The sequence below is a fragment of the Phyllostomus discolor genome, chromosome 3 (assembly GCF_004126475.2).
Source record: "Phyllostomus discolor isolate MPI-MPIP mPhyDis1 chromosome 3, mPhyDis1.pri.v3, whole genome shotgun sequence".
In the NCBI taxonomy this organism is placed as follows: domain Eukaryota; kingdom Metazoa; phylum Chordata; class Mammalia; order Chiroptera; family Phyllostomidae; genus Phyllostomus; species Phyllostomus discolor.
The window spans coordinates 50,388,108-50,412,561 of record NC_040905.2 but is presented as its reverse complement, the minus strand read 5'-3'; the positions used below and the strand labels follow the sequence as shown (position 1 = coordinate 50,412,561).

General features: G+C 41.2%; 1 protein-coding gene across 6 annotated transcripts in view; it reads right to left on the bottom strand.

Annotated features, from left to right (window-relative positions):
• The window catches only part of RASGRF2 (Ras protein specific guanine nucleotide releasing factor 2), a 192,888-nt gene that overhangs the window by 128,997 nt on the left and 39,437 nt on the right, over positions 1-24,454 (bottom strand). For all 6 annotated transcript variants that reach the window (XM_036020479.1, XM_028532107.2, XM_036020482.1 and 3 more), the window contains exon 2: positions 8,451-8,557. In XM_036020479.1, coding sequence (XP_035876372.1) covers positions 8,451-8,557 — 107 coding nt within the window. The remainder of the gene's footprint in view (positions 1-8,450; positions 8,558-24,454) is intronic.

The window sequence follows — 24,454 nt, the reverse complement described above, 5'->3', positions numbered from 1 at the left end:
TGTAGACTAATATAAAATCTCAGGTTTTCACCCTGTGTAAGATGCCAGAGCTTTGATCGAAGGCTTGGCAAGGTCTAACTTTTTAAGAGGATCACACTGGCTGCTGCTGATGGAACAAGACAAAAGTAGGGCTTGCGGTGAGGGAAACTGGTTGGAAGCTCCACAACAATTCAGGCAAAAACACTGCAGACTGGTCCAGCACCTGACACAGGGTTGGCACAAAACACTCATTCAAATGAAAAGTCATCTAATGTGAGTTATTTTGCACGGTTTGTTCTTCTTCACATTATAATTTCAATTTCTTGTAATTTTAAAGTCATTCAACTTATTTCATTGGGTCTCCTTAGATTACTAACTGCTCTTGCTGGGAAATCCTCTCAACTTTTTGTAACAAAGCTTTCTTTGTGTATCCCACTAGCAAATGAATGCCTACTTCTGCACTAGGTCAAGTCAACTGAACGTGCAGGTATGGTTTCCCTTCAATGTAGGGGTTTTCAGAGCTTTAGTTTTTCTTTCCCATATTTCTAATACATGTTTTATCTGATTAAATTTTCTAGTTGCTAAGTAATGCTCAAATTTAAGAATTTTTGCCTAATCTATTCATTATTTCTGTTCTGTTTGTTTTTTATTAAGTTTAACATCCACCAGGGGAAAAAATGGTTTCTTACTGCCAAAGGAAATAATAAAATTAAGCTATATAAATCAACATGATGAAAGCCAACCATCTGTCAAACACCAGTGGATGGCAAGTTTGAGGTATGCACACATGAATATTTTACATACATACATATATACATGTAAAATATTCATGCGTAATATTTGTAATCAAAACCAAACCACCACCTATCCTACACAGAATAAATGGAAACATTTAAATAAAATCCTAAAGATTCTAGACCAACAATACAGCATAAAATCATAAACCTTAATTATTTTTAAAGGAGGATAAAAATTCTATTAGCTGAGCAAAGAATTATTAGGGCCAGAACCTCATCCAAGTTACTTTGATTAAAGACATACTTACAAAGAGACAGCATATATATCCAGCATATTAGCCATATATGCTAATGAGATATAAATAATAACTACAGTAAAAGCCAAACTGAAAAGTCATGTAATAGGTAACTAAAGAAAAACGGCTCAGTTTTACTGAGAAAACTCTTACAAATCAGCATTCCTCATATCAGGGTATGACAATGTCCTTGGGACAGCAGGACACCCAGTCCTGGAGGGTCACAGTGCAATTCCTGTCTCAGCAATGCTTGGCGTTGGCAGCAGCCGCCCTTATGGAGCTACATCAGGCCTTCCTACCTTTCATTACTCGTGGTTGTTTTAGCATTACTATTTTCCACTTCTCCTGGCTCTCATATTCTCTTATATCGATAGTTCCACTCTACTGACTAATCAATATTTTTATGTCCCACATTAGCATGAGGTGCTAACACTATATCACCCCCACTAATCTCTCTCTACAGCCAACTCTCCTCTTCTTATGCTGCCCCCTTTGCAACGAATGGAAATGCAAGAATCTCTGTTAGGAGAGATGAAAAAGAATAAAATTTACAGACTAAAACCCCTATTCTAAACACTGCATTTGTTGGAGAATGGATTAGAAAGCAAACCTGGGAGAGAAACAGGTGAGGTGGCTGAGCAGTAGCCCAGGCAACCGCCATTAACACAGACAGGAAGGAGGACGAGCTGGTCCAAGAGTTGAGTCCACAACTGGTGCCTGATTGGATGTGAGCAGTGGGGATGGAGGGCACAGGGGATGACATCTGCTGGTATGAGTGACTGAGTGTTTAGGAAACTACTCCCTAGGTAGAGAAAAGTGGACAACAAGCCACTTGAAGAAAGATGGGTTTGGTTTTGGACTTGCTTAATATCAAGTAACTCTGAGCACCCAGGGGAACATGATAAATGCATATTTGCAAATTTGTCAGTTTCTACACATATCGGAGGCAATATATCTTGGGGGTTATGTGCACAGGCCTGACCTGGACCTGAATTCCAGCTCTTCCACTTACTAGAATGGTGGCCTTCAGGGGGTTATTTTATCTGTTTTAAGACCTCAGACTCAATGGGGATCGTACCATGCATAAAAAATATTTATGAGCTCTGTAACTATTAAAAGAAATGAGCATATGGTGCATGTAGTGTGGTACCCAGCATAGCAGAAGCATGGAAAAAGGATGACTTAGCACATGGTGAAAGTCTGGAAACAGGTGCCAAAGTGAGGACAGAAGAGGCAGAAGGGTGGAGGGCAGCAGAACAGCCTCATTTAAGATAAAGACAGAACAAGAGAAACTGCAAGAGGATGAGAAAGAATTATCAAAGGAGTAAGAGCATAGGAGGGGGCGACAGTGTAGAAGCAATAGAAAAGAGAATTTTAAGAAATAATGTAATTCTCTATATACTGATGTTTTAAAAAAACTCCAAATTAGTGTAAAAAGAAAGTTGAGAATAAAATGAACAGTAAATAGTTAACAAAAAGAGTATGTCATTATATAACCTAGCTCCCTGTCCATAGTCAAATGTACAGAAATACTAAACTCTACATTATTAACTATATGTACCTTTGAGGAAACCTATGGGCTTGGGGAGCGCTAATGGGGTAGAGCATGGATGGAAACCCTAACCCTGTGCTATAGACATTTACTCACACATCGTTTGCATTTTCTTTGTTTAAAGAGCTTGCATTTATGTATTCCTTGTGTAATTCAAAAATAAGTATTAAATCATAAACAGAAAGTTGAAGTTATATAAGGAAAGAAAAGTTTTTGGAAAGTCACTGTTGACCCAGATGGCAACCATTTCCATGGGGCAGGGGCAGAAACCTGCCCCTGAGGGTTGAAAAAACAGCAGGAGCTGCAAAGAGAGGGAGAACAGCCAAACCATTTCTCCACGGAGAGAAGACGCAGCTGGGGGGGGGGGGGGCTCAGGGCCAAAGAAGGCCCTGAGACTTTTATTTTTATTTTTACTTTTATTTTGTTTTAAGGTGGGAGAGATTTAAAGGGAATCAAAGAATACAGGAGGAGAGCCAAGGTTGGGAGAGCCAGGCCAGCAGACCAGAACTGTAAGAAGAATGAACAACTAATGGAGCGAGAAAACCAGAGGGAGGAGGCTTGGGGTAGATATTGGCCTTGAACCAGAGATGGTTCTCCTGGGGACAGTGAAGAGTCATGAGGTGCCCCCACCTCCGAAGGTGAGCCAATGTGCACGTGAGGACAGGGCACTTGCTCTGTGGCCCTAGACGCAGGTTGTCCTGCAGTGTAAGCTGGGTGCTTCAGGAGGGGGATGAACATTTGAAGCACAAACACTCCGAGGAGCAGGGAGGATAACTGGCAGGTGAAGGTACTAACAAAGGGCTGAGACTAAGAAAACTCAAGCCCACTTTTCCCTATCGACAACAAGTGACACCATTCCTAGTTCACGTGATACCCCTTTCCTTTCATGCTGCACTGTGCAGGCTCACGGGGAGGAAAATGTTGAATTCTCTCCCATTGCAACAAATCTGAAGGCAAAGTTGTGGCAGAAGTTCTGAATCAAATAATCTAGTATCTCAAATAAACAAACTCCACACTTTCAGCTTTACAGTAGTGATAGTCTTACTGTTAGAAGGATACAAACTGTGGCTTCAGGACTGCTTTAGGCTAGAACATCATTGCCCATTTCAGATTTTCTAGCCCTGTGGTTTTGCGGTGATATAAGAAGCATTTTCAGCTTTTCTATGTAATCAGTCTTTTCTGATTTATGAGGGATTTCTCCGTGCACATTCCATAAATTTAGTGCTGATTTTATGGGGATGATATGACATACACAGTGGCCCTTTGTGTTGGGCAGATTTTATACTATACACTTTGCTTTAAACTGTGCCTCTGCCCAAGTCAAAAGAATGAGGTGACAAGCATTCAGTGTTTGGTACAATTACCATGGTTGTGTGTGTGTGTTTGTTGAGAGCAGGAAGGAGGGAGAAAGGGAAAGAGAGACAGACAGAAAGAGGGACAGGGAGAGAAACAACATGCTGCCTCAGGCACATGTAATCAAAAGAACTGCAGATAAAAGACAGATCCAAGAGGCTGGATTAGAGTTGACAAGAGGACAGGACTTAACTGAAAGGCTTAACTGGAGGATTAAGTCTCCCTGCTCATCAAGTTCTAGACTGACAGGGTGAAGGAAGGGGCTTTGTCAAGCCCTTACTAAACTAAATCTGCCATGAGAATTAGGGGATGGAAGCCTGTGCCCAATTCCTTTTTCCCTGCAGACACCCTCCCTCCCCATAGAGGAAAGTCTAAGAACCACCGGCCACGGCACACACTGAGGAAGGAAAGAGAATCCAGGTGGGGGTTGAGCACAGTGTCAGCTGAAAACATTAGGAAGCAGGAAAAAGACAGTGGGACAGTCTCAAACACGGAAATCCTAGCCCAGGCACAATATTCTCTACATCTCCAACTTTCCCTAAGCCCTTCCTTGACCTCAGCCTTGGTAGGAACCTAAGCAGTTCTCCCCCTCAAAACATACTTTACCTTCTTAGTAGCCACCAATCCTCATTCTCTCCCACCTTACACACATACTGTGGGCAGGGAGGTCCCTCTGTATCACATGGCTCCCACTGCCCCTTCCACGTGATCATACCCTCCAGCGCTCTGCAGAAGCCCTTGCTGGCCAGCTCATCATCTTGGCCTCAGAGACCTGCTCTCATTCATCATTTCTCCTCCCAGGGAATGGTAACATCCAAACTAGGGACTCAAGCTCGAAGATGTGTTAGATGCCACCTTGGTCTAATACTGTCCATATCCAGGTGATCATGAAGTCCTTTGCAGACTACCCTAGGCATCTCTAGAATACCTCCCACCTCTCTTCTCAACCAACTGTCACAGACCAGATCTTTCAGGTCTTATGCTTAGGCCAGAATGGGAAGAGCCTTGAAAGAGGTACACCTGGATCCAATTTCAGGCCATGGCCACCTTCTCACCGCCAAGACTTCACTTGGTCAGTGTTCCAGCAGCTGAACTGTGGAGAGAAAGTGCTGTGGGTGTTGTCTTTTCAGCCTTTGAGCCCTAAGGACACACAGTCAACTGGGTGAGTGTTTTTTATTGTCTAAATGTTTACAACAAAGCCAACTATGGTGGGCAGATATAACCAAGAGAACAAAGATGAAGTATCAGGTTATTGGGAACGTCCAAGATTCCATACCCAACTAGCAGACCGCGTATGGAATAGGCACAGGTGTCGTTGCTATTAAAATGCTCTGGCTTCCCTTCATTCGGACAAAAACAAAACAGAGTCTTGCTAGCAGCTTCCCAGGGACCAGTGCTAATAATATGTGATGAAATGATCTTTAAATGTGTCACTGTTCTCAAAATGTAATAATGGCCAACTTCAAACAGTGTAAGACAAGCTTCCTGGACCAGGTGAAAGCTTCAAGTGAGAATTTAATTTCCAAAAAGACTTTACCCTGAGCCAGATCTAAGGGAGAATGCAACTCTGCATCTCAGAAAGGACCCAAATGTAGATTCAGCTCTGAGTACAAAAGCCAGCAGTAAGAATACAATTTTCATGGCACATGTAGACGACACAACCAGGCTGGTCCTGAGAAGCCATCCCAGGAAAGCAGCAGTAACCAGGAGAGAAATTCTGAGCAGTCTCTGTTTATATGTAGTATCTGCAGAAAGATTACGGCTCAGGGGAAAAAAAAAATCACCTCACCTCAGGCTAAAATAGTCATTAGTTAATCAAAAGCTCAGACTTTTAAGAAGAGGGATAAGTAAAACCATAATTATTGAGAATTTTCTATTAAAAAGGCAACAGTAGCAAATTAATGCTATCAAACTGTCCTCTAAAGGTGAAATATTTAGTCAATTAACCAGTTGTTTTAATTAGCACAATGCCAAGTAAAAACAGCTACAAATCCTTTTTCTGAATCTGTTTCATTAACTTTCTGGCTCTGCTGTAAAAGTTGGGATAAATTTCACAGATCCAAGATTATAGCAAAAACTCGACTTAGTGAAACTTCAATGAAAAAGTTACTATCTCCCCTGATTATAAAACAAAAATTTAGGAAGGGTCTCAATGCAAAGAAGTCAAATAGAAGAACTCAGCTATAAAACAGTCAGATTAAAAGGAACCCATCAAAGAACCTAATCCTGGACTTCAAGCCAAAGAAAAAGCAAATATAATGAACCAAAAAGTCAGGACATCAGGAAAAAAGATCAATTATTAACCAAATCACCAAATCCAAAGAGAAGAGAATTCTTACTATTCAATTACCTAAACCACTGAAGTGGTTTCCAAAGCGTGTGTCCTCACAAGATCACACACGCCCTGGTAGGGAGCACATGCCAATCAACACCAAATAGTTATATGACAGGTTTTATAATATACAAAAAAATCTGTTACTTGAAATCTAAGTATTTTAAAAGTAATTCATACTCTGTATTTGGCCTACCTCACTATTTGCCTGGCAACTACAAAGGAATTTAGGTTACTAATAATAAATAGTATCTGGCTCTTCTGGAATGAAAAAGATAGACAGCTATGTGTTTTAAACTATTCACTTCACTTTAACTCCCAGATATAAAGGCACAGAAGTAGTGACACAGATTGTGTCGGGAAATGACCTAAGGGCTCTACCTTGCCAACTTCATACTTCTTTCACCTTTGAAGACCTGACCTTTTTCTACAGCAAGTCATTCCACATTAGTCCCGCATCCAGAACAATACCCGCAGACACAGCCACCAAGAGCAAGGACAGCGGAACGGTGTGCTTAGACAGTGATGTCAGCGAGCTGCCACCAGGGCCCACCCACCTGGACAACAGCATTTAGTCACCAACTCCCAGAAATATTTTCTAGAGAAGGAAAGAAAAGGAACTGAAATATTTTGAAACTAACACCTTCTACTCTCAACCCTGACCTCACATAAACCCATCTTCATCTCTGCATTGAGGAAGGGAAAACGAAATGGAACCAGAAGAGAGAAAGGCAATAACAAAGAGAGGTGCAACACAGAACATTGACTAAAATCTCTGAAGTCTGATTGACTTGGGTTTGAATATGGCTCTGCAGCTAAACAACCTTCTGCTAGATCTTGGCCAATATGCTCAATCAACATGAACTTCTGTTTTCTCATGTGTGAAATGGGGTTAATAATCCCTCCTGGGTAGTTGTGAGGAATTAAAAAACAGTAAGTATGTGAGGCATTTAGTGTGCTACCCGCCACAGGGGAGACGGTTGATAAAAAGTAGTTATAAAAAGGGGCGGGGGGCGGGGCGGCGGGGATGGGAGGAGACTTTCAGAGAAAAAGTCTCAAGGGTTCAAAGATCATTCTAAACTCACTCAGAACATTCTCATTGTCTTTAAAATCATCTGAAAACATGTCCTAATCACCTACTGTATAATTAGCCTGAGCTTCATTCAGAAATGAATGTGCCCTCATCCTCTTCCTCACACTCAAGGTACAGTTCAGGAAACAGAAATCGTACACATGAAATATGTCAAAAATAACCTAAACTGCACTAATTGTTAACTAGTTAACATGTAGTAATGTAAGTGCTGCAGCGATTTGGAGAAGGGGGCCAGTGTGGACTGACGGGTGGAAGGGGGAAATTTCCAGAAGGGGTGGTGGCAACATGAATGGACATTTAGAAGGGAGGGCATGTCAGGTGAAAGAAAGTGCGTCCTGGCTCTAGTTTTGCTGCTGAAACACGGGTGACATGAGCGGGGGACTGTGGAGCGAGGAGAGCCTGGATTAAGGAGGGGACAAGCAAAAATCAGTGAGTGTGGGAGCCATTTGAAGCACAAAATGAGTGGGACTTTGGAATTAAATATGAAAAATAAAAGAGAGAAGTCATTTTCAGGCAAAGTGTATTCCTGTCTACCTTTCTGGTATGTCTTAGGAGGAAGCAAAATCATGCTCTTCTGTTTCCTTAGGGAAAGGCTGGCATCGAATTTCTTGATAACCGGGCTGCACAGGACAGGGTGTACAGGTGTTGGTGGCGCTGGGTCCAGAGCCCAGCTCTGCCACTGCCTAGCTGTGCAACCTGGCGAGGCAAGCAAAGGCAAGCAAAATGCCCTTCCAGGCCTCAGTCTCCTTATCTGTAAAAGGGGAGTATCTTATGATACTCCTCTCATAAACTGTTGAAAGGATAAGTGAATCAACACATTTAAGAAATTCCTCAATTGAGAAGCACATAGAAAACAGAGGCTGGTGCATAGGAACAAATCCACAAAAGTGGCCAATTATCATTGTTATTATTGTATCTATTACCTTTCATCTTTAGCTAGAAAACAGCCACAGAAATTTCAGAAAATCATCTCACACGTGACTAAGGAGGAGGTATCAAGGGGAAGCCCATCTTGAAACTGCAGTTCCTCCAAAACTACTGTCAACAGTGATGGCCCCAATGAAAGACCCAGACAATCTAGTGTCACGCAGAGGGTCCCAGCCCGTACCTGGCTTGGTGAATGGCCTCCATCCACTCCTTACCGTCCTGCTCCTCCTCACAGCGCAGCTCCAGTGGTTTCTGACCTTCGTGGCCAAAAAGGACAGTGAAGTAATACTGGAGAGAAAAACAAACAAAAAAAGTTTAGTTTTATTTTTCAAGCATGACAGCATAACAACATGGTATTTCCCTACAAAAGGTATATGTTTACAAAGCACATTTGAATTATGTAAATAATATTTCAAAATGTAACATCACCCCCAGTCCAGCTGGCAATGACTCTGCACCTAGGAGATACCGTAGGTCACATCTTAACACCCCTCCGTAAGAGTCAACACACGACCTCTCACTGGATGCTGAAAAAGTATTTGAGAAAACTCTTCACAAACACATGACAAAAATTCCTTACGAACTAGAAAGTGAAATTTCTGAGCCTGATAAAGGATATCTGCCAGGAATTTACTACAAATATTTTACCTAATGGTGAACTATTACAAGCAACCCCACCTAAAATTATCGCCACTTCTATTTATCAACTCTGTCTGGAGGGCAACATAGCAAAATCAAAGGAAAAGGTACAAGAAATGGAAAGCCAGGAAATAAATCAAATTCACAGATGATATAATTATCCCCATTAAAAAGTCATTGAAAAGTTATCACAATAAGAACATCCAGCAAAATTGTGAAATATAAAATCAAAATACAAAAATTTGTTGCACTTTGGCACTACAACAACAACAAACAGGAAGCTTAATCTTGGAAACACAGCATTTGCAATAGGAAAGAAATATAAAAAATACTTAAATCTAAAAAATATGTTTATCACCTCTAAAAATAATCTATTATAATTTCAATACATTTCAATAAATAAGTTCTTGTGGAATAGGTTGTTTCTTGTTTTGGTGTGTGTGTGTGTGGAATTTGACAAACTAAATCTAAAATCTCAGTCAGGGATGGGAGAAGATTTCACTTTAAACCAGCCTACTCCTGGCTGGGTATGTTCATCACCAAGCTGAGACTGTCCAGGAAGGAAATGGGACTGGAGAGTGTTTTATTATGAGAATGACCAGCACCTTCACTGGGCCTGCCCACGACTTCGCCCTGGGGCACGAGAAGAACCAGCCCCCAGAGCAGCTCCCAGCGGGAGAACCAAAGGCCAAAACACAGAGTTCCATCGGTTGTCCCACCCAGCACGCTGTGCATTTGGTGGGACCGTTAAACACTCAAACGAATTAAAAACTTTCAGGACAACAGTTCTGGAGATTTTTTTACAAAAAAAAAAAAGTACCCAGGAAACTTTGCAGGTTACCTGAGTGTAAATCAGCAGTGGACTGAGGACTCTGGGTCCCACCTGTGACAATCATGGCGCTCCCCCAAAGCAGGCCTGAGCCCCGTAGATGACAAGCTGTCTTTAGTCCTTAAGGACACCTCTTGTCCAGCCAGAGGGCTAAATGCTATGAATTAGGGGAAATAATCTGGTAAAAAGGCCACTGACAATGGGAAGAACTGAGTTTAACACTGTGTTCAATAAATGTTCATTTAAATTTGGGAGACAAAGAATGGAAATGGAATAAAAGAACAAATGAGTGGCTTAAAGGGCAATCCTATAAGTGATGGCATTTCAACAGCTTCTGGCTACTACCCAAGCCCTGATGCGCAGTCCAGGGGGAGGAAACAATTAATGAACCGGCCCCATCTATTGAAAGACTACAGCCAGCACCTCCACAGCAGCTGCTGCTCAGCAACACAATTAAAAGCCGCCTTTAAAAGACAGCAAGGCAATTATGCTCACAGAGTACATCCAAAGGTTAAGCCATGTCTCAGGCATAACAATGAGGGAAAGAATTCTGAGAACTACATGTTATGTTTCCAAAATTTCAATTTAAAAATTTAGTTCAACCACAAAAAAATAAACACTGCCTCTGCATGTACCTGAAAATTATTTCTTTTTAACCACTCATCAAAGTTTTCTTTGCATTGTCTGGACACGCTGTGATAAGAACTTTGTATATACCGAGGATTTATGTCTCCTGGGGGTGAACAGCCACAGCAGACATCTGTGACAGCACAGTACCTGTGTCCTCTGACCTTCCTACTGCAGGAACTAGAAGTCCCCACTACTAAGTCATCATGAGTGCAAGGAAGAACTAAAATAGAGCGATAATCATGTTCATGTCTTTAAATTCAGCATCTACAATGACAGTGATTTCTCTTTTTTTTTTTCTCCCTAGGTGGTCTCACCTATTTCCAAATCCGTTTCCCCTGGCAGATTCTCTCTCCTGGGGCGGGAGTGGGGGGGTGGGGGTGGCAAATTTCTCCTATGAGACAGCATGCCCAAACCAAAACTTCCTTCAACTCCCTCCCACCCCCTAATGCCCCTCCTCCAACCCCCTGCCCTCACAACTGTTCCTTCTCCTCCTGTCTTTTCTCTGTCAAGTACATCTTCATCCAACAGTTGTCCCAACCAGGAACATGAAAGTCGTCCCGAGCTTCTCCCTGTCATGAGCCCCACATTTGGTTTCACCAATGCTCCTTCCTAGGACTCTCTTCCGGCTTTTATTGTCCCTCATGTAGACTACTGTAACTGTTTATCACAGAGGATAGACATGACAGCTTTGAAATACTGTCCGACTTAGACTTCTTTATCTTACGGCTGATTCCTTGTAGCCTGGCCACTATTGCAGCCCAAAGCAGAAGTTTAACGGCCTCTCTGGAAGGAGGACAGGATGACCTGGAGAAGTCCTGGTGAGCTGGGAACACAAGGAGAAGGGTGGAGAGAAGAAGAGGCCAAGGTAGATACAGAAAACAAAAGGAGGCGGAGACCATGGAGTATAGACACTCAGGGCTAAAACCCCAGAAGAGGGTGAGGTGTTAAAGGGGCTCATGACAAAACCAAAAGCCAAAGAGTTTCTGTATCACCTTACCTTTGAGGATCTAAAGGATGTCATCCTACAGACTATCCTCTGTCTCCACCCCCATCCTCATTACACCATGGGGTGGTGACCATATCATGGAAATCAGTAAAACTGGTATAAGGACATTAGGAAAATACAGGGTCTAAGCTATCCAGAGCCTCAATAGCTTCTAAGTGGTGTGGACATTCCCAAGTTGAACTATGGAGGACTGTGGGGGAAGGTCACTGTCAGACCTCATGGGGGTGCTATGCAGTCCCAGCAAGAACCAAGGTGGACCAAGTGAGCAAAATGGACAACCAGGCCCTGACCACAAGTTACAGCTGACCTATACTTCAGCAGCAGATACCACAGCTGCCCGAGGCAGAGCCAAAACAACGCCAGACCCCAGTCAGCACCAGCTGGGACCCCCCCAGACTCTGACACACAAACACACACATACAAGATCTCCAGGACATGTGAACCCTGCTTACTGAGGCACCATCTTAGTGAGGTGCAGAGGGAAACATGGACTACTAGAATATTGTACATTATTGAAGCTGACTAAGTTTACTACCCTCAACTAAATGTTTTTGTCTCTCCCCATTTATTAAGTGGGGAAGGGATCTTAAGGAGAAAGTCAGGTCAAATTTAGAAAAATGCTTTCTTTGCACATCTGAGTGTAGTGAGGATAAATCTTTGACCCTCCCTTGGAGGGATTTGAGTCTTACCCAAATCCGTCCAACACAAGCTATGCAGCCAGAGTTCCCTTTCTTAAAAAAATCAATCAATCTGAGCTTTCATGTCTGTTTACAAACCTTGCTGCTGTTTTCCTGCTCTAAGAGCACGTTTTACACAGGATGAAAACACTTCACAAACTAGCCCCATTTTCCATTTTTAGCCTTGCTTCTGCCTCTGCACACCACACTCCAGCCATGCCGACCTGTCATTCTTCACAAGGAGACAGCTCCTTCCTCCACTTCATGCTACTGACTAAGTGCCAGCTGCGGAGTTGTCAGCCTGGGTGTGAGTCCTTGTTCACACCCTTGAGTCCCAGTGGTAACTCAAGTTATGGGACAGACCTTAGGCAAGTCATATAACCTTTCTAAGACTGATTTTTCTCAGGAACAAAATGAAAACAATGATAGAGACCATATAGGACTGAATTAGCTGACAGGCTGTGTCTGGCACCCAGTAGGCACTTAAAAGTTAACTCCATTCTCTCTCAGTATGTCTTTGTCTTGACATTCTTCCTTCATCCCCAGTCCCTTCCCCACCTACAAACTCTTACTGAAGTTTCATCACTTATGTTACTGAAATGTCAATTTGTCTAAGAATCCTTCCCTGGCACCTTCTGGCCATAGGAGTCCCTCTCTCCTCTGGGTTTCAGTAACCCCAGGCACCTCTTCTCACATCACCTTGAAGTTATCCACACATGAGTCTCTCTTCCCTGCCAGCTTTGCACTTGGATACCCTTGATGCTAACACTGTGCCAGGCACACCAAAGCCCTTAATAATGTTTGGTGAATAAATGATCATCAGCAAAAAACATGAGTTGTAATGAACCTAATAAATTTGCTTTGAACAGCCACACATGGTGATCAGTTGCATGACTGTATAAGCACATTCAGGTAGGCATCCAGAGAAGAGACACAAAAGACCTCTTAAGCTACCAATTATATCTTTTTATCATAAGATGGAAAACCAGAACATGATGATGTCATAAACCCCTAGAAAAGCAGTAAGAAAAGATACTGTAGGTTGGCAGATTCACCAAAGGTTCTTACCTTTTACATACAATGACTATAAAATGCCAGAAAGAAAACATAATGAACAGACCTAGGAAATTTAAATGTTTAGGGTCTTATTGGTATCTATTGTGGCTTTATATGAATTTTCATTTTTCAGCTTTCTGGTTTTCATTATAATGGTTGGCTGCTGTTTATGCTATGTGCTTTTGCAGAGAGAACAAATGTAACCCAATATGCGAACACAGGCTCACTTAAAACTCTGTCCTTAAGCTTCTGCAAGATAGAAATGAATTTATAGCTAACAGTGGCAATTGTGGGGGGATGGTACTATAAGACCATTTCCACTTTCCCCATTTCTATATTATTTGAATCATTTATAATAAACATGTATAGCTATATAATCCACAATGAAAATATTTGTTCATTTTCTTTCTTTAGCCAATATCTATTATTTTATTTTATTTTTAGGTAGGTGTAGATTTTATTTTTATCACATTTTACTTTTTAAAATTTTTTTATTGTTGTTCAAGCATAGTTGTCTCCATTTCCCCTCATCCTCACCCCACCCACCCGCACCCCCCAGCCAGTCCCCACCCTGTTGTCTATTACTATGGGTCCTTTATACATGTTCCTTGACTAGACCTTCCCCCCATCTTTCATCTGTTATCCCTCTTCCCCTTCCCCACTGGTCACTGTCATTTTGTTCCTTATTTCCATGTCTCTGGTTCTATGTTGCTCACTTGTTTGTTTTGTTGATTAGGTTTCACTTATAGGTGAGATCATATGGTATTTGTCTTTCACCATCTTGCTTATTTCACTTAGCATAATGCTCTCCAGTTCCATCCATGCTGTCACAAAGGGTAGGAGTTCCTTCTTTCTTTCTTTCTGCTGCGTGGTGTTCCATTGTATAAATGCACCAGTTTTTGATCCACTCATTTACTGATGGACACTTAGCCTGTTTCCAGCACTTGGCTATTGTAAACAACACTGCTATGAACATTGGGGTGCATAGGTTTTTTTGAATTGGTGACTCAGGATTCTTAGGGTATAGTCCAGCAGTGGGATCACTGGATCAAAAGGCAGTTTCATCTTCAGTTCTTTGAAGAAATGCCATACTGTTTTCCACAGCAGCAGCAACAGCCTCCATTTCCACTAACAGTGTATTAGGGTTCCCTTTTCTCCCGCATCCTCACCAGCACTTGTTGTTTGTCGACTTGTTAATGATGGCCATTCTGACTGGTGTGATGTGGTACCTCATTTTGTTGTTTTAATTTGAATCTCTCTGATGTCTAGTGATATTGAGCATCTTTTCATATGTCTCTGGGCCCTCTGTATGTCCTTCTTGGAGAAGTATCTGCTCAGGTCCTTTGCTCATTTCTTAATTGGATTATTTGTCTTCCTGGTGTTGAGTCATATGAGTTCTTTATATATTTTCTATATCAAACCCTTGTTCAAGGTGTCACTGGAAAATATGTTTTCCCATACAGTTGGTTCCCTTTTCATTGGCTGATGTTTTACTTAGCCATGCAGAAGCTTTTAAATTTGATGTAGTCCCACTTGTTTATTCTTTCCTTTACATCCCTTGCTCTAGGGGACATATCAGTGAAAATATTGCTACGTGGGATATCTGAAATTTTCATGCCTATGTTCTCCTCTAGGACTTTAGTGGTGTCACAACTTATATTTAAGGACAGCAATTCCCCAGACTAGGTGTACCTCCTAAGCAATAATAAAGTATGTTGTCATGTTATTCTGCTCATGATTGATTATATCCCCCTCTTTCTCCCTTGTCCCCCTTTCTTCTCCTTTCTGTAACTTATTGTAAAGTGGAAGTGAAATATATTTTAAACATTTGCCCTTATTCTAATTTTAACTCTGAAAACTTTAGCTTCACCCAGATGGACAACTAAGACTTATTTAACACTCACGGGAACATCGATTCATTTCCTGATGCACGACCAGCACTTTGTGATAGAAAAGCATCCCACCCCTGAGCCTTCGGGGCACAGACAGATCACTCTAAATCTGATTTGCTGCCACTGCCCTGGTATCATATAAGAAGAAAAAAGAGAAGACAGAGGGAAAACAACAGTAAGGTGAGCATAGTTCAGGGGGGAACACACCATGTTTCTTGATACCACTCATCACCCGCCTTTCTGGCCTTCTTACTCTTTTGTACTTTCTGTCATTGGAATGTTACTTAAAAGGGGCTTCTCTGCCTATTGCATGTGGCCACCATTTATGTCAACTGGTAGGGTACTAACTCAGAAAGAGAAGTCTAAAGCATTGGGCTCTTGACCCAGCTCCCTTGGTCTCTAGAACAGAAAACATTTCCTCCTCTTGCCTCAGTGAATATTTTATATTCTGGGATCATTTCTTTACCACGGCTCTCTCTCATGGGCACTTCAGCTCCAAAGAAGATTCCATGTAAGTTAAAGGAGACTGATTTTACAGCTACTCTGCCTTTTCATATCATCATTATATGTTGAAGTTCATTCTTTATTATTAAAACATATGTCAAATTATCCAACTGTCTCCTCCAGGACTTTCTAGAAACAAAGATCTAAGATGCTGAAGGCTTTTCACTTCCCAATTGGTTCCCTATTAGTCAACTCCAAGATTCAGAACTCTTGCCACAAGCATATTTGCCTCAGTACAAGCCACCTTCACAGGTTCACACCAGCAACTGCTGTGTGGTTCAGCAGAAGGAGCCCCAGGCTGCATAGTGGGACACTGGGATTCTTGGCCTGCCTCTGTCCTCTGGCAAATTCTTCTGTGCTCAGGTTGTTCTTGGGCCAAGTAAAGAAGAGGCCACCTCTCCCACTAATCCCCAAGGTGAAGATCAAATGCAATAATATACTTCAAAGTGTGAAAAGCATGAAGTGTGTCTTGTCATTGACACAGAGGTGAAATTACCAAACCTCACCTGGGAACTGGTCATCTGAAGCATGCCTAAGACCCTGAACTCAGTCCACATCTGCAAAACAAGGTAATTGATCTCCTTCTCCCCCCACCACCATGCTTTCCTCAGATAACAGTGTGTGGGGAAAGAAGAAAAGGCTGAGTTAAACTTTTAAACCAGCACACTGGGTACTTGGTTATTAAGAAGAGGTCATACTGTTTTGTTGTGGTGTTATTTGTTGGTTTTATTCTTGTGGGGATTTTATTTTCTTGGTTGTTTCAGATTCATGATGAAAAATTTCTAATTCTCCCAAAGGCTTAGGGGGAGTTATATTTTGCAGCTTCAGTGATATGCAAGAGATTGCTGAGTGATTTGTGCAACAGAACCCAATGCATAGACTGTAAATTTCAAACTATAAATAAAGCAAAGCATTAGCATGCATGGAATCCATGGTATGCTGCAATATCAGCTTTTAAGAACTAGCTCAGATGGATTCTCCTACTGAACATATTTTAGATTTTAATTTAGCGAGAATTTAACTTAGAATCCAGCTCAAGGTGTAAGAGTTTAATTGCCTCCTACCATGGTTTTCTACCAGAACAGGAAAATATAGTGTGTCTGGATTCCAAATTTCATAAAGAACTGAGATGAAACTGTGCTCATTGGAGAGTGACAAGACAAGGGGTCAGAAAATCTGTCATTTTGAGAAGGGCTAAAAAACTTGATATGTTTGGTTATTCTTCAAATATTTGAGAGTTTATCATATAAATATTGGAATAGAGAAACTTTCATCAACCCAGGTATCTGAGTTTCCATAAATTACCAGGCAAATGGTGCATGGTGGCTCAAGTAATCACCCCTGTCTTGCAGGAAAAGGCAACATCCCTCCCCATGTTTTGTTAGATTCCCATACAGGTTCCTCTCTTTCTCTTGTATTACCAGTCCAGACAGGGGAGGATGTCTGATCCATGTGACTGGCTACACCCCACCCCCAGCCCTCCCATTTACTTATTATCTTTAGAAAGAGACATTTAATTCTGGTCAGCTTTAGAGCCACTGACTGAGCACTGACTGAGCATACTTGTGAATTGAGTCACATTTGCCACAGTCTTCTCTTACAGTGAGGTGACTAAAATTTCTCACCACTGCAATGTTTAATCTGAAACCTCTAACTTCACTGGGCCTAAAGAACCAAAACCTTTCTACGTCACACCGTCTTCATCACATTCTCAATTTCACCATTGGTTTTATTTATTTTCCATTTGCCAACCATATTCCCATTTTGGCAAAAAGTAAGTACAATGAAAATGTGCGCTGTTAACACCAGAGTGATCAGCACCACTCAACAAAGAGAAGTCTTGAACACAGAGACTTGAGCAAGTGTGAGAGTCCCCTGCTGCTACAAGCCTCGAGGTGCCCTGTTCAAAGAGGAAACACGGTAATGGAAAAAAGGCTCAGGGAAAATGTGGACAATTACTTAGACCTTCGATTTCTTCTGTGTGACTCCAGAAGACACCAATAGGAATAATGGATCAAAGTTAGAGATTTGGAAGACTTTTCTAAAAATAGAGTAAGATGTCATAGCCAGCTAACCATCTCTCAGTGGTGTTTAGAAAAGGATTCTTGCCCTTGGAAAACTGAACCAGATGGTCTCTAATATCCCATGTTTCCAAAATCTTCAGTAGCTCTAGCAGAATCTAGAATTTTACCATTTAGGTGTGCAATAAAAGATACATATAAATAATAGTTGTTTATGTGTATATATAAATATAATATATATGTATATATAAATATAAATAGTTGGGCCACTCTTCCAACTTTATTGTTCAAAATCTCAATACTTATTGCATAGCAACTTACCAAAGTAGGACTAAAAGAAAATATACATCTAAGTAAAGAAATAATTCTCACTATGATGCCATGACTGGTTCCCATTTTACAGATGAGCAGGTAGGCTTAAAGAGGCATGATGGTCATCCCCAGTCCACCGGGACATGTGCCCTAAGCTGTAGGCCCTGGAGTACCCACACTTGTCCACCCATACTCTCTTCCCTGTTCTCTGTTTTGAGGCTCTGTTTGTGGTAAAGCTAACCAGGTTATAGGAGCCTAAAACCCAGAACTTTGGCCCAGAGATCTATTCTGCTGAGCCAGCTCACCACAAAAAGATGGACCACATGGGAAGGAAGAAATAGTCTGGAACCTAGATAGATAATAGTATGTCCAGAAAATAAATCCAAAAATCATCAAATCTACACAAGCCTATTCTGCCTTTGAATTTTATGATGCCCCATCTGCTGCTTTAACCATTTCTCTCCTCATTTCTAATCTCTACATCAACAACCTAAGAGCTAGGAGATGCTACAAAAGGAAAGAAGGGAGGGAGGGAAAAAGAGAAAAAATGAGGAAAGAAGAAATCCATTAAATAATTTCTATAGCCACACCACCCTGAATGCACTTGATCTTGTCTAAATATTTATCAGCCACCTTATTTTAAAAAGTGTCATGCTGCTATGAGATATATATATATATATATATATATATATATATATAAAATGTATGGTATGAGATATATATTTCTGGTCTTAAAAACACTACAATTTAGCTAAAGGATTAAATCAGGCGTTCACAAAGCAATCAGATAACATTGTAAGATTAAATAACAGTATAAGATGTATGAAATAAGGTATATGAAAATGGCCACCATCATTCATTTTTTCAGATTATTACACATTTGGAACAGTGGTCTTGTATATAGACCACACATCCTGATTTTGGCCTATTAGAAAATGTTTACTATAAGTGAAGACAATAAATGCTATAGGAGATCATGGCACAAACAGATCACAATACATCTGTGTCGCTCCCAAAAGCTAACCCCCAAGGACTGGAGTATCCAGAGAAGGATTGTCCAGAATATGGAAAGAGTAAGTGTGAACAGACTGGCAGAGGCCTCCTGGGAGGGCACAGGGGAAACTCGGGGCCTTTAGAACCTCTCTGTTGCTGCCAATGCTGACAGATGTGGACACTTCTGTTGCTCTTCCCACTCATTTCTCTATCCCAACTCACCCCCTCCCAAATGAGGAGTTGCAACTGATCTCCTTGCTCAGCATTTCCTATTCAATGGATATAGGTTTTCCCAGCAGGTGGGTTCACTGCTCTGAAGAACAGCATGAATCCCCTTTCTCTCTCAGTGTCACTTGCAATTAGGTGAGCAAGACTAGCCATCATTGTGGAGAGGCAGCTGATCCTAATGGTTGGCTTTGCTGGTCCTAATGCCAGACTGTCTGGGTTCAGATCCTATTAATGTCCCTTATAAACTTACATATCCTTGAGCAAGTTGCTTAATTTCTCTATGCTTTAGTTTTCTTACTATTAATGTGGATAATTGTCATCCCACCTCACAGAGTTATTGTGAGCATTAAATGAGTTCTTACAAGTAAAGGACTTATGTATGTACATGAAGGTATTTTCACTAACAAATTTGTCTTTTCCCAGCTCTTTATTTGCAGGGTCTGAGTATACAGATTCAAACCTCCAGACTCAAGGGAAACAGGATCTCCTCTTTCAATGTCAAGCTCAGGCCACATTGTCCTCCATAGCAGAGGGGAAAGGTGTCCTCAGATTATTAAATTAGCCTTTGTTTCTAATTTGACTGGATACACAGTCTTCTATACACAGTCCATTGATGAGGGCACTAAAAGAAATAAAAGAACTCAAGTCCTAACTGGTTGAAAAAGTTGCAGATATTATTAAAAAATAAAATAAATTTTATTCTATAGATAATATAATAGCGATTTATTATATTTTCTTGAGCTGGAACCATGAGATAATGAAAGTTGTATTTTACAAGGACTAACCTGCAAGCTCTCCTTCTGCAAGCAGTCTCTATATTCATTCAAAGCAAGGTTTTTAAAAAAACCCAGCACTCATTATATTTTTCACATTTTCTAGCCACACTGTTAAGGACTCTGTATACAGTACAGGATTTCACCAAATCAAGAAATGTGACTTTGATCTCTAATCCCAGTGCTGGACACATAATAGGTGTGCCATAATGTTGACTGAATAAATAACAAACAGTATTTAGTATAATCAAAAGGACTATCATGAGAAAGTTGAGTTTGGTGATATGAGCTAAAAAAAGAGAGGGAGGGAAGGAAGGAAGGAGGAGAGGGAGGGGTGAAGAGGAAGGAAGGAATAAATAAATAAAAGGAAGAAAGAAAAGAAAAAGTAAAGAAGTGTCTGCCCGGCTAACTCCTACTGGGCAGTGGGAAGGGCCAGTTTCTCTGTGAACCTACACTGGAGCTTTCTGAAGGCACTTGGTGCCAGCGGGGAGGGGATGACTTAGCATCAGGCTCCAGCTGGGGAAAGACCCCAGAAAGGAGTGAACTCTCTGCCCCTAGGGAGAAAGGGCTGCTTCACTGCACAGAGTGGTCTCTCAGGAACCAGAAAGGGTCCATGTAAATTCTCAAGTTGCTGAGATGGAAATCAGCATTTAGGCAAAAGGAAACTCAAGTTCAATCTTCCTCCCAACACAGGAAAGAATCTTGGGAACATGTTTTCTGGGAAGAGCTGGTCGATTTGAAACTACAATCAGAAACTTTTTTAACACATTACATGGTGAAAAAGAACAAGCACATGATTTTGATGGCATCAGTATCAGACAAAATACAGACAGAAATGGATTAGCTGCCCCTGGTAAGGGTAAGAGACTACTGATTTTAATTCATCATCTCTGTCTACTGCATACAAATTTTTCTCACTGAAACACACTTTTACAAACACCTTTACACTTTCAAAACTATTGTGGATTTCCCAAAGCCATCTATAGCAAAAGACCTTCCACTTTCAAAGGTCTTTTAATCAGAGTAAGAAGCATCAAAGTGAAATCAAGTTTAGTCTGAAGGGCAATCAGAACACAGTATTTAAAAATATACAAACATTTAATTAACTAAATACATATTAAAGTCCCAGTTGTTTTCAAAGTAGATTAAAAAAACAGCGTGTAGGGACTTTAGTAGGGCGTGGCTTGTTATTTAGACCTCACTGGAAATATTTTCCTTCATATCTTAAAAGCCTTTTATTATCACTCAGGAAAAATTTTTAACTTGGAAGTGACTTTAAAGATTGTCTGATAAAAACTGCCTCATTCTACAGTTGAGGAAACAGTAAATTTCCTAACACCAGGCAGGGGCAGACCTGGAACTCTAACCCACAATCAATGCTCCCTCCAATACTGAGTCTATATGACCAAGGAAAGCACCCCTTCCCATTTGAAAAATGGAAAAGCACTACAAAATACAATGTCTTTCCATCCTGGGTATGTATTCAAAAGAAGTGAAAACATACGATCACACAAAAACTTGTATATTCATGTGCACAGCAGCATTACTCATAATAGCCAGAAAGGGAAACAACCCAAACATCTATCAATTGATGAATGACTAAACAAATGTAGTACATCCATAAAATGGAATATTATTCAGTTGTAAAAAGGAATGCAGGACTGATACCTGCTATAATATGGATAGGCCTTGAAAATATTAAGCCAAGTGAAATATATAAAAAATAATACAGAACAGGCAAATCTACAGAGACAGAAATTAGATTAGTGGTTCCCTAGAGTTCTGGGACACTGGGAGGGTTAGGTGGTGATAGCTAAGTAAAGGAGGTTTATTTTTTGAGATAATGAAAAAGTTCCAGAATTCACTGTAGTGATGAATATAGCTGAAAACAAATACTAAAAACTTATCAGCATGCACTGCATTTCTGTTCCAAGTAAAGAACAATGCTGATGATATCACTCTGAGGAGAAAACAATCATCTCCACAGATTATGATTTCAATCCGGGCATTTACACCATTTCCATATTTGCTGTATTACAACTGGTCACAGTGCCCAGGCTCTGGGATTCCTGCCTCTGACCCGGGAAATGGCAAATTCTCCAATACCATTTCAACTGATGAAATGACCAGTTTAAGTAGTGGAAGCCAGGCTTGGTTAAGAGAAACACCTGCTTTAAAGAACAGTATATGTTATTAAGAAATAAGAAAGGCATGTTTCAAATGGTTTGACCAAGTAATTAGATGTCTGGTGGTTCTCATGCACAAGCCAGTTGGTAGAATGTTGCTATTGGGTGTGCAGCCTCATGGGCTAACACCACAACCAAAGCAGCCTCTCAGCGAGCCCTGCTTCTCAGCCACAGAGTTCATAACTCCCTGGAAGGTAAATACTACTATGTGCTCAGTAGATGGATCACTGCCTGGAAACAAAAGGGTATGCAACAAGTAACTGACCACACACTATTGCCTTTCAAATCAAGGAGGACTCTAGCCCAAGTGCATCCAAAACTCTGCAGCTGAGTATTATTTTTTTCTTTCCCGTTAAATAACAGGAAACTGCTCACTGTGTTTATTAGCATTCAGCAGCAAGCCAGAGCTTTATTCTGGCTACAGGCCTCAGCTCACCCCAGAGAACCTAAACGCTCTGACGTTCTGACCAGGCCCTCCTGCCAACATGAACACAAGTCAGCTCCCAGGTCTCATTTCACCAACAGCTTTGTGGCAGGGAACCTCCTCTGAGGCAGGAATTTTTAAGCAATAGGGTGGGGATGTGTACAACTGACTAGCACCCTTTCCAGCATCATTGATATAAAGTTAGATGAGCACTTCTTTAGGCAAAGTCCCCTGTTATCTCCAGGACTTTCATCAAAGACATAACAATGGGAAAAAATGGCAAAGGCTGGGCTTACCACAGTTGGGGAGAAACATAAGGCTTCTTTTTCCTAAAACAATTCAGAAAAGGCGGACATTCTGTTTCTTTTGTCTATAGTTCAGCTGTAGCACTGACCATGTGTTTCAAAATACATTTCTATTTTCACTTCCAGCCAAGATGGAGGCATAGATAGGTATACTTTGCCTCCTACTACAACCAAAAGAAGGACAACAACAAATTTAAAAACAGAAAATAACCAGAACTGACAGAATATTGAACTGTATGACAGTCTGACAACCAAGGAGTTAAAGAAGAAACATTCATTCACACTGGTAGGAGGGGCACAGACAGGCAGCTGGGCAACGGGGACCCATGGCAAGGTGGTAGCCCAAGGACAGAGCAAGCAAGGTGGCAGTTTCACATTTGCATGTGGATAAACTGGGAGGAACAACTGGGGAGTAAGACAGACCACACAACCCAGGGTTCTAGTGCAGAGAAATAAAGCCTCAAAGTCTCTGATTGAAAACACCTGTGGGGTTGTGGGGGTGGGAGAAACACCCAGCCTCACAGGAGAGTTCATTGGAGAGACCCACAGGGTCCCAGAATGTACACAAACCCACCCGCCTGGGAATCAGCACCAGAAGGGTCCAATTTGTTTGTGGTTAGCGGAAGAAGTGACTGAAAGGTGGCCGAGAGGCCAGCAAGCAGCACTGTTCCCTCTAAGACCCCTCCCCAACATACAGCATCACAATGCAGTGACATGGATTGCCCCACCCTGGCTAACACCTAAGGCTCCACCCTTTACAAGGTAATGGGTACACCAAGACAAAGAAATATGGCCCAAATGAAAGAACAGATCAAAGCTCCAAAAGTAGATCTAAGCGATGAAGAGATAGCCAACCTATCAGATGCACAGTTCAAAACACTGGTAGTCAGGATGCTCACAGAAATGGTTGAGTATGGTCACAAAACACAGGAAAAAGTGAAGGCTATGCAAGGTGAAATAAAGAAAAATATACAGGAAACCAAGAGTGAAGGGAAGGAAACTGGGACTCAAATCAGCAGTTTGGACCAGGAGGAAGAAATAAACATTCAACCAGAACAGAATGAAGAAACAAGAACACAAAAAAATGAGGAGAGGCTTCAGAACCTCCAGGACAACTTTAAACATTTCAACATCTGAATCATAGGGGGGCCAGAAGGAGAAGGGGAGCAAGAAATGGAAAACTTATTTGAAAACATAATGAAGGAGAACTTCCCCAATCTGGCAAAGGAAACAGACTTCCAAGACATCTAGGAAGTTCAAAGAATCCCAAAGAAGTTGGACCCAAGGAAGCACACCCAAAGGCACATCATCATTACATTACCCAAGATTAAAGATAAGGAGAGAATCTTAAAAGCAGCAAGGGAAAAGGAGACAGTTACCTGCAAAAGAGTCCCCATAAGACTGTCAGCTGATTTCTCAAAAGAAATCTTTCAGGCAAGAAGGGGCTGGAAAGAAGTATTCCAAGTCATGAAAGGCAAGGACCTACATCCAAGATTACTCTATCAAGCAGAGCTATCATTTAGAATGGAAGGACAGATAAAGTGCTTCTCAGATAAGGTCAAGTTAAAGGAGTTCATCATCACCAAGCCCTTATATGAAATGTTAAAAGAACTTATCTAAGAAAAGAAGATGATCAAAACTATGAAGAGTAAAATGACAATAAACTCACAACTACTAACAACTGACCCTTAAAAAACAAAAACAAACTAA